General features: G+C 39.3%; 2 protein-coding genes across 4 annotated transcripts; both read left to right on the forward strand.

Moving 5' to 3' along the window:
• Positions 1-7105: 7105 nt before the first annotated feature.
• LOC111366185 (zinc finger CCCH domain-containing protein 25) lies at positions 7106-13259 on the forward strand. 3 transcript variants are annotated; one of them, XM_022986882.1, is made up of 6 exons: positions 7106-7225; positions 7339-7386; positions 7491-7690; positions 7792-7901; positions 8005-8192; positions 12614-13259. In XM_022986882.1, exons 3-6 carry the CDS (start codon positions 7518-7520, stop codon positions 13133-13135), a joined length of 993 nt encoding a protein of 330 aa, XP_022842650.1. In that variant the 5' UTR covers positions 7106-7225; positions 7339-7386; positions 7491-7517; the 3' UTR covers positions 13136-13259. The 3 variants fall into 3 exon arrangements, with proteins under 3 accessions (XP_022842650.1, XP_022842649.1, XP_022842651.1); XM_022986881.1 differs by lacking the exon at positions 7339-7386; XM_022986883.1 differs by lacking the exon at positions 7339-7386 and having other exon boundaries at positions 7494-7690.
• A 590-nt stretch (positions 13260-13849) lies between these two features.
• LOC111365794 (vegetative cell wall protein gp1-like) lies at positions 13850-15275 on the forward strand. The gene has a single exon (XM_022986315.1). The coding sequence runs from the start codon at positions 13867-13869 to the stop codon at positions 15091-15093; it is 1227 nt and encodes a 408-aa protein (XP_022842083.1). The 5' UTR covers positions 13850-13866; the 3' UTR covers positions 15094-15275.
• The last annotated feature ends 4003 nt before the right edge of the window (positions 15276-19278 follow it).

Consider the following 19278-nt stretch of genomic DNA (forward strand, 5'->3'; position numbering starts at 1 on the left):
CTTCGTCATCTTTATTCGATATGTGCCGAGCTTCAGTTGGGCCTCATCTCTTCTTTCCTTAATGAAGTCGAGGTCGCACCTGCAAAGCTCGTTGTTTGTTATCTCACTGAAATGCAGACTTCATGGAGATGGAAGTCCGACTTCGACGAGCTATTAGGAAAAGTGTTTCCTCTTGTTGGGATCCTCGCGGTGGTTCGGATTGCCTAAAGAACCTGTGGCAACTCTTCCACTCAGGCCCCTTTTGACACATCAAGCTTCCTTCTCAGGACGTGCTTGATTGTGTTGTTCACAGCCTCAACCTGGCCATTCGCTTGTAGGTGGTGAGGTGCAAAGAAGTGCTTCTTGATGCCAAGTTCTTCACACAAACTTCTGACCTTCTTGTTGTCAAACTGTCTACCATTATTTGAGACGATCGAGTAGGGAATTTCGAACCAGCATATGATATTCTTCCACAAGAACTTGGAAGTGTTGGCTTTTGTAATTTTTGCCAGGGGTTCAGTTTTGATCCACTTTGTGAAGTAATCAATGGCCACAATTGTGAACCTAGCATCTCCTTTGCCATTTAGTAGAGGATCTATGAGGTCCACACCCCACTTCGAGAAAGGCCAAGAGCTGGAGACCGTCGTTAAATCTTGCGATGGTTGTCTTTGGACAGGAAAGAATCGTTGGTATTTGTCACATTTTTCGTACAAACTCGAGGGCGTCCCTTTTCAAGGTAGGCCAGTAGTACCCCTACCTCAGTATTTTCTGTGCCAAAGATAGACCTCCAGAGTGGTTACCACACACACCTTCATGGACTTCTCTTAATATGTAGGTAGCTTCTTCTCCTCCGACGCATCGTAAGAGTGGAGAGGAGAAACTCCTCTTATAGAGTACATCATCAATAAAGAGGAAATGAGCTGATCTCCTCCTTAGCTTGTAGGCCTCATGCTTGTTAGTGGGGAGTACCTGGTCCTTGAGGTATGCCACGATGGGCTACATCCAGGTAGGAGTCCCGGCGACCCACATAACATTGGGGGCCTCGATTGACGGCATGAAGAGGTGCTCTATAGGGACTACTGTGAGTAGTTCGAAATCCTTGCTACTTGCAAGTTTGGAGAGTACATCCGTATGTGTATTTTCGATGCGGGAAATTTGGATCAACTCAAACTTTTCAAAGGATGGGATGATGTTCATCACCATTTTTAAGTAGGAGGCCATTGTTTTGTCCCTGGCTGAGAAGTTACCGTTGACCTGGCTAACGACCAGCTGGGAGTCACTACCGATGAGTAGCCTCTTTACTTGCATTTCTCTAGCTAACCTGAGGCCTACAAGAAGTGCCTCATATTCTGCTACATTGTTGGTGGCCTTGAATCTGAACCTCACCGTCGAGTTCAGCTTGTGACTTTTCGAGCTGATAAGGACAACTCCGGCACCTGAGCTGGCATTCCCAGCCGACCCATCAACAAATAAGTTCCACGTAAGGGGCTCGGCTTTTTCCATGATTTTATCTACCTCGGGTAAGTTGGCGAATTTTGCCACAAAGTCAGCCAAGGCTTGGCCCTTGATGGCTGCCTTAGTCTTGAACATGAGGTCAAATTCACTTAACTCCACTGCCCATTTCAATAATCTTCCTGAGGCATGGGGCTTTTGGAGTACCTGCCTTAGGGGAAAGTTTGTCAGCACATGGATGGTGTGGGCTTGGAAGTAGGGTCTCAACTTCCTGGAGGCCGTGATCAGGGCTAAAGCAAGCTTCTCCATATCAGGGTAGCAGGTTTTCGGTGATAGGAGTGCTTTACTTGTATAGTAAACAGGGAGTTGGGTGGTCCCCTCTTTTCGAATTAGAACCGCACTGATGACCTCGTTGGAGACGGCTAGATACAGCTGTCGAATTTCACCGGGCTTTGATTTGGAGAGGAGGGGGGCCTGTCCTAGGTATCTTTTCAGGCCCTAGAAGGCCTCTTCACATTCCTAATTCTATTGGAACTTCTTCCCAGCTTTTAGCACTTTGAAAAATGGGAGGCATTTGTCTGTAGCTTTGGAGACGAAGCGGCTAAGCGCGGCCACTCGCCCAGTCAAGCTTTGCACCTCCTTTGGCTTTTGGGAGACCTCATCTTGCATAGGGCCTCAATCTTCTCAGGGTTGGCTTTGATATCGCGTTGGTTGACCATGTATCCTAAGAATTTGCCGGAAGCCACTCCGAAGGCGTACTTCAGGGGATTAAGCTTCATCATATATCTTCTCAAAATTTGGAAGGTGCTGTTGAGGTGTTTTATGTGGTCCCTAGCTTCCAATCTCTTTACCAGCATGTCGTCTACGTAGGCCTCCATTGTCTTCCCGATGAGGTCCACAAACATTTTGTTGACGAGCCTTTGATATGTTGCTCCGACATTTTTCAACCCGAAAAGCATCATCTTGTAGCAGTAAATGCCTCGGTCTGTGATGAAAGATGTGTGTTCCTCATCGGCCGGGTGCATGAGAATTTGATTGTAGCCGAAGTATGCTTCCATGAAGTTCAATAACTCATGCCCAGCCATGGAGTCTACTAGTTGGTCAATCCTTAGAAGTGGAAAGCTGTCCTTTGGGCAAGCTTTGTTGATGTTAGTGAAATTGATGCACACACTCCACTTGCCGTTGTGCTTCTTCACTAAAACTGGATTGGAGACCCATCTCGGATAGGTGGCTTCCCTGATGAAGCCATTCTAGATGAGCTTCTGAACTTCTTCTTTCAGGGCCTCGTACCTCTCAAGATTGAGGGCTCTCGTTTTTTGTCTATATGGGGCAACCTTAGGATCAATTTTCAGGTGGTGGCAACTGACCTTGGGGTCTATGCCTATCATATCCTCATGCTTCCAAGCAAAGATATCGAGGTTCCTACTTAGGAAATCCTTGAGCTTTTCTTTCACAGTGCTGGACAAGCCCTTGCCCACCTTCAATAATTTGGATGGGTCTCGGGGGTCCACCAAGAAGCTCTCAAGTTCCTCAAATGGGGATACTTGAGGTTTGTGTTCAATTATGCAAGGATCAATTTCATCGATGACCGATACTTTCGGATTGGGTGGTGCGTCAATCATTTCGACATCTTCCGGTTCGGCGGGAGCATCACCTGGGACATCAGCCATGACTACGTCGACGATAATTACATGGACGTCCCAGGGTTCTACCTTTCTGATGGAGCTTAGATAACACTCTCTTGAGCCTCTTTGGTCGTCTCTCATCGTTGCCACCCCATTTTTCGTCGGGAATTTCATGCATAGGTGGTGGATGGAGGTGACGTCTCCCAATTCCTTTAGGGCTGGCCTACCTAACCGATCGACTGTCGACAACGAGGAATTCCATGAAGTTCATTGTGGTTTGTGGAGACTCCTCCATCTCTACTGCGAGTGTGATTTTTCCTCTCGGAGTGATGCTATCTCTAGTAAATCCGTACAAAGGAGTGGTGGTGGATGTTAACTCATGGTCCAGTATCATCTTGTCAAAGGTGGATTTGAATAGAATGTTGACAGAGCTACCATTGTCAACTAACATTCGTTTGAGCTCATTCCGAGCTATGACTGCTCTTACCACAATTGCATCGCAGTGGGGGTAGTGAACCCCTTCAATGTCCTTCTGGGTGAAGACAGTAGGTGGAACTTGATCTATCCGGGAGCTATGGCCCGCAATATAGCTGGTAAGCGGGGGGCGCTTGGCCTCACGGACATAATTCCTTTTAGCGTTCTGCGTTTCACCGCCTACATATGGGCCTCCAAAAATGGTATCCACCTCTTGGATAGGGGCCTCATCCTGAGCTTGTCAATTTCTTCAATGTCTGCGCCCTTCCCTGGGCCTCTTTACATCACGCTCCTTTAGACGTGAAGAAACATCCCTTTGACGAGGAGCAGCCTCTTCATGCCCATGTCGGTTACGTACCTAGGCGGGGGCCTGTTCGTCTGGGGCGATTCATTTCTGTCCCTAGGGGGTTCCTACCGGGAGTGGTGAGCGTAGTCTCGGTAATTTGCTGTGTCGTGTCCATAAGACTGGTGGTATGCACAGTATCCAGGTGGGTTCTGATTTGACCTATTTCTAGGTCCTGAACCCCGGCCTCAGCCTCTCCCCCTACGGGATCCTTGCGGAGCTCCCATCTGCTGGGTGTCAGTGACCGGGTTGATATCTTTATATGCCATTGTAGGAATGACGTTAAGAGTGGTGGTGGCAAGTGCTTGCCCAGAACTCTCATTACCAGTTTGGTTCATTTGGTAGTCCATCAAGTGGAAGGTCGGCCCTCTAGCACACTGCCTTTGAGGAGGTGGGAGGCCTCTACTTGCCTGTTCCTATGCTCAATCAATTCTCCATTGATGATCTCCCGTCTCATCATCTCGAGTAGGGTATCATAGGTAGTGGGGTCTTGATTTTGTACGTCCCTCTAAAACAAGGTGTTCATTTTCAGACCTCCTCTCAATGCAGATAATGCCTCACGGTCGGTGCCTTGTACATAATATGTCATCTCATCGGTGAAACGTGATAGGAAACTCTTTAGGGACTCTCCATGTGCCTGGCTCATGTCTTGGAGACGTTGGATGGGGGCCCCTTCCTCTTTGTTCAAAGCGAACCTTTTCAAGAAGGTCGTCTTAAATTCGGGCCAACTTCTTATACTCCCAGGTGGTAACCTACTATACCAAATTTCAGCTGCTCCGCTAAGTGTTAAGTGGAAAACTCTGCATTTCATAGCTAGGGTGGCGCCCCTTAGGCTCATGTGAGTTTTGTAAGCATTCATGTGCTTCTCTGGGTCGCTTATTCCGTCATACTTTGGTATCTTTGGCATAACATAGTGGTTTGGGACCTGGGCGCTCCTTAGTTCCCTTGAGAATGACAGGTTTTCATCATCATTGTCCAAGTCACAAGACCTCTGCTGCTCATCTGAATTGTTTTCTTCGGGCTCATACCTTGGTTGTTGGCGAGAGATTTCGGGACGGTTCCTAGCCTTTTCCTCCCTCCTTTGGCGGATATTTCTAGGCGGAGCAGCACGGGGGTATTTTCATGCCTTCCTTCCGGCTGTTAAGGTATTGGAGGTGGAGGCGGTGGCCTTTTCCAAGGTTTGTGATGTTGTTGTCTGAGCCTCGGTTCAGTGGGGCTAATTCTGTCAAATATACTACCTGACCTCCTATGTCTTTGCTCTTGCTCATACGGAGGTGGGAAGTTATCATGGTTCAAAGGGACCTTGGTGGGTCGGTCAGAGGCGTAGTTGGAGGAAACATCAACTTCCACTTTCCTTTGAAATGGGCTTCTACCTCGGCTATAGTCCGGTGAGGTAGCCCTACGGCTTTGAACTTCATCTTTTTGCTGGTAGTACCCTTAAGGGGCGTATGGAGGAATAGGGAAGCTTTACTGGCCCTGAATTTAGGCTATAAGTTCCCTCATAGCCATGTTTTGGCTAGCAATGTCTCTCATATTAGCTGCCATGGCGGCCATTTCTCTTAACAGCAGGGCAGTCGCACGCATTCCACCTCTTCTATGGTTGTGGTGGAGTCTATGCCGAGCTGCTGGGACAGTTGCTTGAGGGAGCACATTAGCATTTTCTCTTACCCTCCTGGGAGGTGTATCTTCATTTGAACTCATTTTCTTTGCGTCTTACCTTTCAAATTTTTGCGAAGTCGTGGGGCTTCTTCTTGTTCTTTTTCAAGAACAAATTATTTTTCAAGGGGGATGCTCAAATGTTCCTCTTTAATAAGCTTTCACCACAAGGTTGCTCGTGGTTATGGTATGATTTCCTACAGACGGTGCAAAATCTGTTGACCCCAGAAAATGTCGCCAACAGATGCCGAACCCACCCGTACACACGTAAACGAAAGTTCAACACGCTAAGACACGTGGACGGTCTGAAACGGACAGATCAAGGGCTTGGGAGTAGCTCAACGGCGCGGGATGAGAATGTTCGGAATCCAGCGAGATGTTTGTTAACCGATTGTACAATAATTATCAATCTATGTTTGTAAATGTGTATGTAAATATGCGTAAATTCGTATTGTGTTGCAAGACAATAAGAAAGAGAGAGTAAAGTGTGGTTTCTTGTATTGATTCTTGCATTAGCCTTTGTATGGGGTACATGGGGGAGTATTTATAGTGTCACAAGTTAGATCATGACCTTTGGTTCGGGGTACAAGTGGCCTCATCCGGTTAATTTATATGTCAAATTGTAGGCAACAGTCGCACCTAGCCTGCTATACATTTAGTGATTGGTAGAGCCGCCTCTATTAGTGATAAGATTTAACATTTACACTCATGACAAACGTCCTATCAATCATTCTAGTAAGATCTTTGTGCAGAGGATCTCTTGGGAGAAGTGTATATGAAAGATGTTGCTTTGTGCTTCGGAGGCTGCCATCTCGGCTACAGAGCTTCGGCCAATAGGGCCTCGTCCACCTTCAAAGGGCCTCGGCATATGGGTTTCGGAAGCTCCTCAAGAGGCAATGATAGATGGGCCTCGGTTTATATGGGCCGGGGCTTCTGTAGAGCTCAATTTATGGGCCTCGGCTATGCAAATCACCTCGACTTGAGTGCCATGTGGTTCGACATGAGTTGGCTATGGGCCCCGATGGGTTGCCCAAATGTGCAAACACGTAACACTATTAATAGAGTAATGATATTTATCGCAATTGATATTTCAACATGAGTTTAGATAACACTAAGTGACATTAAATAAAAGGTATTCCCATATGCGCATACGCATGCATTTCAGAACACTATTAACAGAGTAATGATGTTTAGTATTATTGGTATTTCAATACCCATCTAATTGACACTAAGTGTTATTAAATGAAAGATACAATTAAATAAATCAAATAATTTCATATTTAATTGAACCTATAAAATATAGTCACATAGGCTGATGATCTGACAACACTAGTGTTAGATGGGATTATTATATCGTTGTTTGGGCTTCATTTTAATAAGGTTTTTGAAAAATTATACTTTTGAATAATAATTATTTTAGAGAATATGTGGTTAAAAGTGAGGAAAAATTTTGAAATTATATATAATATTATTTTATTAAAAAATGTTTGGTTGAAAGTGAAGAAAGAAAAAATGTATTAAATTAAACTATTAAAGTGAGCCATTTAAGAGAACCATATTTTACAATTTATTGGACCCAAAACCCTGATTTGGGAATTTTATTTTCCTCTTTCAGCATCCCCGTTTCGCCCTGCCTCACACTCTCTCAGCCCTCTGCTAGTGGACGTTTCGATTCCGTTGGGAAATCCTCCAGTAGGTATGTTGACTTCGGTCATTAACAGGAATTTTGTTATGAATTCTTTTATCGAATTCCTACTTCCCTTCCTGCCTATGTTTCGACAATCCTGAGAATGTATTTTGTTTCAATAGTTTTACAAACGGATTGGATTAGAGTGATTGCATATTGTTATTCCAATAGTTAAGTTTCTTGCCGGCTATATAAATTTTTCGACTCGAGTTTATGTTTGATTCTCTTTATTTAAAACTTGTTTGTTGATTTCATTTTTTAATTTTTGTCGCAGAAGTCAGTGGATTTCGAAATCTGAGTGATGAATCCGTTAACATTGGTGAAGCGTATTCAAAACATCAACAAGAAAGAAGCAACGCTTGGCATATCTGAAGAGGCATCTTGGCATGCAAAATATAAAGAATCCGCCTATGTTTATGTTGGAGGGATCCCCTTTGACCTCACCGAAGGCGATCTCCTTGCAGTCTTTGCTCAGTATGCCCTTTTGTCTTTTTATCAATCCCCCAGAAATAGGTACTTTATACCCCTATTTTAGTGAAAATTTGCCTTCTAATTCAGCAGATTTTATCTTTTAGGTACGGAGAGGTAGTTGATGTTAATTTAGTTAGAGACAAAGGCACAGGAAAATCTAAAGGGTTTGCTTTTCTTGCTTATGAGGATCAAAGAAGTACAAATCTAGCCGTAGGTAAGATTATTTGCACCTTGAATCACATTTCTGTTGCTATAGAACTCGTCCATGGAGTGATGCTAACAATCTTTCCATAACATCGTATTGGTTGAATGTATAGATAATCTAAATGGAGCTCAAATTCTGGGTCGAACAATTAGAGTTGATCACGTGAGTAACTACAAAAAGAAAGAGGAAGAGGATGAGGAAACTGAGCGGAAAAAGAGAGAGGAACGGGGTATTTGTCGAGCTTTTCAAAGGGGAGAATGTAATCGTGGGGATGGCTGCAAATTCTCTCACGACGAGCAAGTAAGTTTTGGTCAACAGTACATCTATTTGATTTCCCTTTCCTGTTTAGGATTAACATGCTTTTTAATTTTTTAAATTTTGTTCTTTCATTTTTCTCTGACTCTTCTTCCTTGAACATGTCATTTTCTGATTTCTTTCACTTCTCTTCCTTGAAGAAGTCGTTTTCTGATTTCTTTCACTACAGAATCATGCATTTTGAGTGAGTGACAAATGATTGGCAGAGTGAAAGAAGTTTATCTATCTGTAGAAGGCTAGATTACTTAAATTAAGAATACCCTTTCAGTTTCTAACCTCATGATATTGGCCGTGTCTTTATTCGCACTCCCTCTATTTATTATGGACTTGAACAGTTACAAGGAAACTTTCTGTTGTATAGATGGATTGCAATGCGAAAGAATGCACTTAGTGAAGTAGGAAGGGTGAAACTTGCTAGCAGTTGTAGGGGTGGGTTTGTGAGCAACGAATCTGGTTTTCTTGACAAAGTGCTTTTAGGAAAATAATCGTGGAGGTCTACTGGTGAGAAGAATTTGCTCAGTGAAGAAATTTTAGCTGCTGAAAAGTTCAACCACCTCATGTAAACTTCTGTGTTCATTTATCATTTGTTTTCAATATGCCCCCGCATATGTAGGCTTATTTAGGCCCTGTTTGAGCCGTATTATTTAATTTGACATTATTTTAACCACAAATTCTTCAATAGAATAATATTATACGCAAATTCAAAATTTTTCCTTATTTTTTAACCACACACACTCCATCAATCTACTATTTCAGAATACATTCTTTTAAATAATGTGGTTCAAACACACACTTAATATTTTGCCTCAAGCTTTGTCACAATATTCGTAAATGGGTTGGGCCGGTGAGGGAGGGTGGTTGGGGGGTTAGAATTAAATTTAGGATATTTTCTTGCTCTTTCCTGTCATGTTGAACCGCCTCTAAAAGCATAATTGCGTAGTGAGGGAAAAATTATCTATGTGAATTTTGTCTTTAGCATGTTATATCTAGGACAGATTAATATTATCTTAGGGATTTTGTCAAAGCGAGTTCATGAAATGATCTCATGGATGGAAGTGGTGATATATAGCCCTTTGTTTGATCTCTATTTTTTCAAAACTAATTTTTCTACCATATATTCTACCATAAAATAATAATACACGTAAATCCAAAACATTTTTTTTTAAACAACACATTTTCAAAAAAATCACTATTCCAAAACTTATTTTTGACGACAGCCTCTAGGTAGACTACCACGTCTAAAATAGGAAAGGTGATATCGTATGTGAGATTAAATAGCCTTTCATAGTTGGATGGCCCACATCAACCAAGTAGTTTTTAGCTGCAAAAATATCAATTCAAATATCAATACAAATTACATGACCTTATTATTCGACCAAAATAAATAAAGTTATTTATAAATAAAAAAAACAACCATCTAATGGTTTAGGAAATTTTTAATCAATGCTTTGCAGATCCTCTAAGAATGTATGTTGTGTCATTGGTTGTTCCTTCCCACCCTGGCTATACAAAGGTGAATAACATGTCCAAATTACACATGGTCATTGTATTTGTTTAGGATTATCATTTTTTACCAATATATGGGATTTGCTTATTTGTTGGAAACAATGCGCGAATATGTGTTCCATTAATGGCTCCAATACAATCCTATCAAGAGAAAATAAAATAGAACAAAATAAAGCAAATATAATTAGAATGCATGTTCTCCAATGAAATGAAATATGATATTTCAACATTTGTTATTACCTTAAAATAAGGCCATACATGGGATTTGATCAAATATAAGGTGAATCTTCATCATAATTATCGAGTGGTCTAAATTCTTGTAATGCGGTATTAACCTTTTTTCCCTAGTACAATCCCAAATTATCTACTTATTGTTTAAATTTTGAAACCTTTCTTGAATCATCCCGTTACCAACACCGTGTCCTAAAGTTATCAAAAACATGAATATTGCCTCTTCTAGTTGCATCCTTTACTTGAACCCAACCCATAACTTCTTAATCCGTCACATAATTTGGTAAAGACATGTTTTTCCATTCAAAACATCTCATGCCATCATTTCCACAGAGTATCTCCATAAGGAAATTCATTTCTCTATGGGAGGAATTTCTGCTTGGTTCTTTTACCAAAAAAGTGCTATGACGTCGCACAATTGTAGCTGCTGTGGTAAGGACAAGTTCATCAAAACCTGTTTCATCTCTTATAACCTGATTTATGTATTCTACATGTAGCTTTTCATCTGATTCACCGTCCATTCTGTAATCATATAACCATGAATAATTCACCAAAATATAATTTCATCAATTTAGAGGACAGTACATATTAACACATTTTGTGGAACGTATAAACTCCCTTTCCATTCAAAAAGAGTTATTCAAATAGGCTTCACATGTATCAATTAGAATAGCCTTCCATCTTTCTTGAAATTTCAGAATAATTGTGTCTTAGCAAAAATATGTAGTGTATTGACTCCCTGTACAAAACTACCATCCAAAAAAACCTGCATAAGTTTTTCCTGGTTCCACTTTCAATACTCTCCCTGTCTGCCTCACTCAAATCAGGATACATGTGTGGATCCAATAAGCCTTTTTTGGGACTTATTCCATTTTCAAGCTTTAAGGTGAAACACATGCCTATTCCATATAAAATTGTTTCTTCCATTCTCGGACAGCTGCGACCAAATCCTAGAAATGGTTTGCTTGGGGGGCTCTCGAGGACAACATAAGCAGTTTCAACAGTTATGGTAAATTAAGCACGTTTCTGTCCTAGTATCTTCATTCTAGTAGGTTAGCAAAAGCCACGCTAATTTTGCATTAGTGGCCTTCTCCTAGTGTTTTCCTTTGCTATCGAACACACAAAAATAATGAGAATATTCGTATATTTTCCTCTTCAAAACCAACATAGAAGCATAATCGTAAACGGGAGCACATCCTATAAAATCTTGGCAGAGGCACTTGCTTGATCTAATAAATGTATAATTTGGGATTTTCTAAATTCAATTTAAATGAAACAGAACATTAATATCACGAGAATTCAGAGCAACAAAAAACACGTCAAATAGTCAGTTAGCATTTAAAGTTTCCTTGCTTAAAACAAATAAAATTGAAATGACAAATTCCTGGTTTTATGGCTCACATTGACAGTTTTAGAACGTATAGTGATAAATATATTTTAAAAAAAGATTGCATCATACCAATCGGATGCAATTGAAAGATGAAACTGCCTTCTTCGCTTCCTAGCATTAATGGGGTTGTGCTATGTACAAAGTAATATGCCAATTTGGAGAAAAATGAATCATAATCGTTTAATTTCTCATGACGTTGATGAAAAATGATAGCATAAATAATTCAGAAGAAACAAAATGCTTCAAAATCATGAAATTGTACATTGGTGATGAAATTCTGAGCTAGGGTTCGTCCTGAAAGTTCCCAAGAGCTGAAGCTGATTGTAGAGATGTGAGGAATGCGAGCATGAAAATCAAGAAAGAGACTAGGGATGGAAGAAATGAAGAATTGGGAAGGTCATGATTTTTAGGATTGGATTGGAATTTTACTTTGTTCTTTACAAATGCAAGGGTAAGGTTGGAATTTTTAAATTTCATTAAACTAGAAAAACGACTTCCCATTTTCTTGTGGAAGCTTTTAGAGGAAGTCCTTTGGATTAGCTTTCTCTAAAATCTCTTCTAACTAGTTGAAACACTTTTAAATTAACCAAATGGGTCCTAAGCACTTTTGGGTCTCAAAAGCATCTTCTGGCTCCTCAAAAGCCATGCCAAACAGGCATTACAAAATCACCTTTAGTTCATGCAATTTGCTAAATTTTGCTTTTGAGTCTTAAGAAGGTGTGAGATTTTTCATCGCATCTATAATTCACATCTTTTAAACTATTCATTCTTTTAAACTGTCATCTATTGTTGAACCATGGTAGATCAGGAAGGTGCCAAACTTCGTGACTTTTCATTTATGTTCTTATAGGCTTTAACTGTCAACTATTTTTGTACGCAGCATGGTATTTCAGCAAGTTACCAAATTTGTGATCTTTTCTTTGTAATGTGACTAAAGACTGCAGGTGAAAACATGCTTAGACCATGCTAGTTCTGTAATTTACTGTACTGTGAAAGGAGAAAAATTGTTAACCAAGCATTTCATTCATATTCATCAATTATCATCTCCTTTGAAATTACTGTTGGAAATTTATTGTTGAAAATCAAAGAAAAAAATTGGGGGGGGGGGGGGGGGGGGGTTAGCGTAGCATTTTAATTTGCCTTGCCAATTTTGTTTGAATCACGTTGTGATAGAGACATTTTTTCTGTATAATGGCTATTGTCAGCTTATGTTATTGCACATGAGAATATGTAATACCCTATTATCTCTCGACTCACTTGCCCTTTATCAAAAATTCAGAGAGCCGCAAATACAGGTTGGGGAGCTGAAGAAGATAGACAATCGAGGTGGGTTCGAGACAAATTCGAGGGTTCAGCAAGGGGTGGAAGACGATCTGATCAGTCTAGTCGCGTGCCAGAATCTGTCACTCAGAGAGGGCACAGATATACTGACAAAGATTCACATAATTCCCCAGCAAAGTTCGGTGACACGGACAGGAAAAGATCCAGTGAAAGGATTGAATCAAATGCACAAGATTTGGACAGAAGAGGTGTTGAGAAACACAGGGAGAATGTAACGAAGCACAAGGATGACTGGGATAAGATAGATAGTGATAAAAGGTCAAGGAGGAATGACGATGAACCAAAGTCGAGAAGAGATTACGATAGGGGAGATGAAATGAGATCAAGACGATATGAGTCTGAGTCATATCATAAAGAAGATCGATATGGCAGGAGAGTTGATGGTGGGTCAGCTCGTGATAGTTCGCACCACCATCAGAGGACAGATGAAGAAAGGCAGTATCAATCACGTCGACGATAACTTTGATTATATCAGTTACACTCAAATACGTCGGAGAAATGTTATTTGTTTTTCTTTTTAATTTTTACTGAGATTTCAGTAGTAATTATGAAGGATTATAACAAGCATGTGCCCTTTTTCTCTAGTTTAAAATTTTGATGGTGAATTCCCGACAAAATCATTGCACAACTACCTGAATATAACTTAGGTACAAGAACCAGACCATTAAAAAATTTTAATCAATCATATATAATCCTAGTTAGATCCTGAAACTGAAATGCCCTTTGACTTCACCAACCAGATCATTTAAAATTTTTAATTTCCAATTAATGAGAATAAAATATATCTATTGAGAGCATTTACCCATTGAAACAACATAGAGTAATAATGTACTGGTTGAACTTGTGAGTAACAGTTATAGATCGACTCAAACTCTAATCATTGATCTCGATATAGTTTGATTAATATAGGAAGCTTATACATATATATTAAAATTTTTGTTTAATATTATCTTTAAAGAGGATTTAGCAGCATGCAACTAAAAAATCGAAAGTAGTTGCAATTTTTATTATTATCCTTGCATTTTGTTTATGATTTATAATTATCAGTAGTTCTAAATTCTATCTTTTAAAATGATTTAGATTATCATGATAGTAAACCATTCCAATCATATTTTAGTTCGAGTGAAAGACTGTAGCCTATAAATGCAGGGCATAATTATCTTCCACTGATACACTAAATTTACAGTGGAAATGGCAAAGATTATAATCACAATTTTGTTTCTTTGCCTGTATGTTTGTAATGGTGACAGAGCGATCGAATCAGATGTAGGGAAAATGAAGAATGGTCATCAGCTTATGGCTCATGGAGATGACTGTCGATCTTTAGCTCATTATTCCTATATTTGTGGTCTTGCATGGGGTGGAACTGATAACGCTGACAAGACAATTTTAAATACTGCTTTTGACGATTGTTGTGATGCAGCGAATCGAGTTAGCTATAAATGTATAAGAGTGCATCATCATTGGGACATATATTATCTTCAAAAAACATGCAACTATGCTTCTTCTTCATGCTTAAAAGCACCTGCTCCGTCGCCTTTAATTATTCCTTCAGTTCCTACTTCCCCGACGCCAATTCCTCAACCACCTTCAGTGTCTCCTCCTCCTCCAACTCCTGAACAACCGTCTCCAATTCCTCAACCACCTCCAACTCCTGGACCACCATCTCCAATTTCAGTTTCTCCTTCGCCGTCTCCAATTCCTCAACCACCTCCAACTCCTGCACAACCATCTCCAATTTCAGTTTCTCCTTCTCCGTCTCCAATTATTCAACCACCTCCAACTCCTGAACAACCATCTCCAGCGCCTCAACCATCTCCTGACCAGCCACCATCATCTCCTCCTCCGACTCCTGGACCACCATCTCCAATTTCAGTTTCTCCTTCCCCGTCTCCAATTCCTCAACCATCTCCAATTTCAGTTTCTCCTTCGCCGTCTCCAATTCCTCAACCACCTCCAACTCCCGAACAACCATCTCCAATTTCAGTTTCTCCTTCCCCATCTCCAATTCCTCAACCACCTCCAACTCCTGAACAACCATCTCCAGCGCCTCAACCATCTCCTGACCAGCCACCATCGTCTCCTCCTCCGACTCCAAATCCTTTAGTTCCTCCACCACCACCACCAAATCATCCTATCAGACCAAAGAATTGTTTAGTAGCTGTCGTACGGTATGACTCGTGTGATCCAAAGGCACCAGATACAAGTCATTCACTTGCGACTCCTTATGAAAAACAATTCATTCCATCAGAAAGTGGTATAGCCAAAATAAATGCAGCTGACTGCTGTGTAGCTTTGTCAATCATCGATAATAAATGTGACGACTTGGTTAAAGATATGTCTTACGCTAAGCTGAGAGAATTTTACCGGCTAGAGCAAGCTTGTTCATCACCCTACGGGGAGGAAGCAAGGACATAATATTTAATTTTTTTGTTTCATTTCTTCAGGAATTTGATTTAGGTATTTATTTAGGACCAGTCTCTAGTTTCTAGTTCTTTTTCATTTTCAAATTCTTCAGTCATGATCAGTGCCTTGTTCTATATTATCTTGTTCATTTGATTATATTTTATATTTTGATTTCCGCGTGGCCACTTGAATTTTGATCTTCTTCTTCTTATTATTTTCCATTACTAAGAAAGAACCACTGCTGCTGCCCATAACTCGAGAGAAATTTACAAAACAAATTAAAAAAAAAATTCATTTAATTTCAGAATCCCGTTTGCACTTTTTATTTCATTCTTCGGTTTCTAAATACTGCAATTAATGCATCAAGGACTAAAGCCGAAGATGAATAAAATAAACTAAAAATCTTCATACAAACATTTTGATTTGGTGGCTAAGTTTAACCTTACTTTTACAATTTGATTCCCTTGGATTAAATCAATTATCACATAGAGAAAAGAATCCCGGTCTAATGAAATAACTTTGATTTAGAGGCATTAATTATATGTGTTCATCAACTAGAATTTAATTTTGGCATTCCCATTTTTAGGGATGGACAAAATATCTAGACCAAACCAGAACCAAACTAAATTGAGCAGTTCGATTCGATTCCACAAAAAAAAAGAAAAAAAAAAGAATGGTTTTGGTTCTTCGTACTGAGAACCATTTGGTTCTGGTTCAAGTTTGATTCTAATTCTAGAACCAAGAATCAAACTTAATTTATAATTTTATTTTTATACGAATTTTATCTTTATACGAATTTAATCTTGTATTAATTGAAACCAATCCAATAGTCATTATTTCTATATATTACTCCAAATTCAAACTCTCAAGAGTCCCAAACATTGCCCTGCATATCCCGCAAAACGAAGCAGTGGAGTATTAAATACTGCAATTAATGCATCAAGGAATAAACCCTAAGATGAATAAAATACACTAAAAATCTTCATACAAACATTTTGATTTGGTGGCTAAGTTTAACCTTACTTTTACAATGTGATTCCCTTGGATTAAATTAATTATCACATAGAGAAAAGAATCCCGGTCTAATGAAAATAAATTTGATTTAGAGGCATTAATTATATAACTAATGTGTTCATCAACTAGAATTTAATTTTGACATTCCCATTTTAGATAATATGTCACCAAAATTCCAATTGATGAAAAACAATTTGTCCTTCAATCATTATGAGCTGCAGCCTGCCATCTTAATTTCCATCAATGTCTCCATTAGGATTTTTAACTTTTGCTATTTGCTGAGATCGATTTGATAGGATTTCCGATGAATTTATTGAACTTTTCATAAAAAAAATACGATGACAAAAACATCAAACTATAATTTTGTTCTTTATAAATATGAAAATTATAGGTTTAGCTATGATTGAGCAAAAAATTAATAGTAGCCTCTCTTTTTTATGGTTTTGATTTATGTCAACCTCAAGATTGGACTGAGATTCATCTATGCTAAACAATATTTGATAACTTTTGTATCGTTTCAAGCTACGTACGTTTGGTGAGGGAAATGGTAGAGGGGAGTTCCATTTCGGGAGGTGGACCTCATTTAAAAGAGTAACTCAAGTCTTTATGCATTATATATTTATTTTGTATTATTCGATGTGGAATTTTCTCTTAATAGAATGAGAGATGGCACTCTGCTACAGAATGAACAAACAGAATTAGGATGGTTCGAGTTCAACCATACAATCACATAAGCTCCACTGGTGAAACTCGATTTTCACTCATTAAAGTTCGAATACAGATTATAAAATAGAGACTGAAAATCACATTCTATGTTGTAAAAAAATATGGAATCCATCGAAAACTACTTAACAATCAACCAAAATTATACTTCTTAGTTCCAAATTTTTTGAAAGAAAGAAATTAGCTGAAAAGTGACAATTAATAGCGTTTTGAGGAAAGGATGTTTCCATAAAAACAAAATTTAAAATAAATTATTTCAAAAAATACTCTTAATTTTTTTTTCTTAATTACAAAATACTATGCCAACTACATCGTCGTCATCATCATCATCATCACTGCTAACGACCACCTATCCAGTCACCTCTCACCACTACCTTGCCGCCCATCATCACCAATATTTAGTGAACTTACAGAAAACCAATATAAACTTAATTAATTGAGGTGTTCTTCAGAAAATATGTTGGAGTAGGAGCATTGGTAGTCCATATTCAACGACATTCTACAATTCCGTAGAGATTAATGTAATTTGTTAACGTTAATTAACTTAGTTTTCTTCCATGATAAATTGTATAATGTGTCTCCCGCGGTGCTGGAACTCTAAATTAACAGAAAATTATAGGGTTAAAGTCGAATATTATTTATGATAAGTATGAATGATTAAGCATGATAATGTTAGGTGGAATTTAAACTTGGATGAACTTTTATCTTAAAGTATGATAATCCTAAAGTATGATTAAGTTGATGAATACTTGAGACGTTATATTCAACCTATATATATATATATATATATTTTCAGTTAAAAAGGAATAGAACTTGTGTTCCTTTTTAATTTTTTTTATTAAAAAAGAGAGAAATCTCGTAAAGAAGAAAGAATATGAAGTAATTTATTTTTGTGAGGAATCAGATTATGATTTGATAAAATCAACACTTGGAAATTCTATCCTCTTAAATGATTTGATTATCATGTCAACAAACCATTCTAATCGGTAAAAATGGCCAATAAAAACTTAACTCTATTGAACTCTATAAATACCCTGCATGACTTAATTTGTATTGCTACAATTACAATACTTTCTTTAGACATGGTAAAGGTCATAGTAACCTTATTATTTCTTAGCATATTCATTTCATTTACTCAAGGAGTCGACCCTCAATCAGGTCATGAACTTGAAGGTCATCACCCCGACTGTTCAGCTATACCTACTAGGTTTAGTAATTGTTACTCTGCATTGTACAAGCATTACACTTCTCTCGCGTTTGCAAAATGTTGTCAAGTTGTGAATTTGATGACCAATTGTAAATTCGAGTTCCTCATACCAGCCGATAGATCTATAACTCGAGCATTTAAGAAGTCGTGTCGCAAACACTATCATCCACCGCCCTTGGCACCATTAGCACCACCTAAACCATACCCTCCAACGCCTGAAAAACCGTCTCCAATGCCTCAACCGCCTTCATTTCCTCCTCCAACGCCAAATCAACCGTTACCAATTCCTCAACCATTTTCTCCGTCTCCAACACCAGATCAGCCGTCTCCAATTCCTCAACCACCTCCAATTTCACCTTCTCCGACACCAGATATACAATCTCCAGTACCTCAACCACCTTCAGTTCCTCCTCCAACTCCCGAACAACCATCTCCAAGGCCTCAACCGCCTTCAGTTCCTCCTCCAACGCCAAATCAACCGTTACCAATACCCCAACCATTTTCTCCCTCTCCAATTCCTCAACCACCTCCAATATCTCCTTCTCCAACACCAGAGTTACAATCTCCAATACCTCAACCGCCTTCAGTTCCTCCAACTCCCGAACAACCGTCTCCAAAGCCTCAACCGCCTTCAATTCATCCTCCAACGCCAAATCAACCATTACCAATACCACAACCAATTTCTCCTTCTCCAACACCGGATATACCATCCCCAATACCTCAACCGCCTTCAGTACCTCCTCCAACTCCCGAACAACCATCTCCAACACCTCAACCGCCTTCAATTCCTCCTCCAACTCCCGAACAACCATCTCCAATGCCACCTTCAATGCCTCCGCCACCACCTGTTGACATAAATCATCCTCTCTGGCCCCAGGATTGTTTATATCAATATGTAATTTATGACAGTTGTGATCCATTACCAGGCACAACGAATTCGGGGGTCAATAATTTTGGAAAACAATTGTTTGCAAGCTGGGGTGTAAGTGTAACTGAAAGTGAAATGTATTTCCATGATGCTGCTGGATGCTGTATGGGTGTAGCAATCTTTAGTAATTGTGGTGATCCTAGCGGCTTCAAGAGAGATTGGAATTCCAATTTTGAGAGATATTATAACAGTTTAATGAGTGGTTGTCAATAAATTTGATCTCTTTTCTTTCCTGATCCATTTAGTTGGGTATTTGATTAGGTTTTCATCATGGATCAGGTCTAGTTTGTCATTTATTTTCAATTCAATCAATTTTTTTTTTTTT

The sequence above is a fragment of the Olea europaea genome, chromosome 17, assembly GCF_002742605.1.
Source record: "Olea europaea var. sylvestris chromosome 17, O_europaea_v1, whole genome shotgun sequence".
NCBI lineage: Eukaryota > Viridiplantae > Streptophyta > Magnoliopsida > Lamiales > Oleaceae > Olea > Olea europaea.

Excerpts from the sequence above, each read along its gene's own strand:
- LOC111366185 (XM_022986882.1), top strand. The coding sequence starts at position 7,518 with ATGAATCCGTTAACATTGGTGAAGCGTATTCAAAACATCAACAAGAAA. Across the intron at positions 7,691-7,791 it reads CTCCTTGCAGTCTTTGCTCA|GTACGGAGAGGTAGTTGATG; the intron begins GTATGCCCTTTT and ends TTTATCTTTTAG. Across the intron at positions 7,902-8,004 it reads AAGTACAAATCTAGCCGTAG|ATAATCTAAATGGAGCTCAA; the intron begins GTAAGATTATTT and ends TTGAATGTATAG.
- LOC111365794 (XM_022986315.1), top strand. The coding sequence starts at position 13,867 with ATGGCAAAGATTATAATCACAATTTTGTTTCTTTGCCTGTATGTTTGT.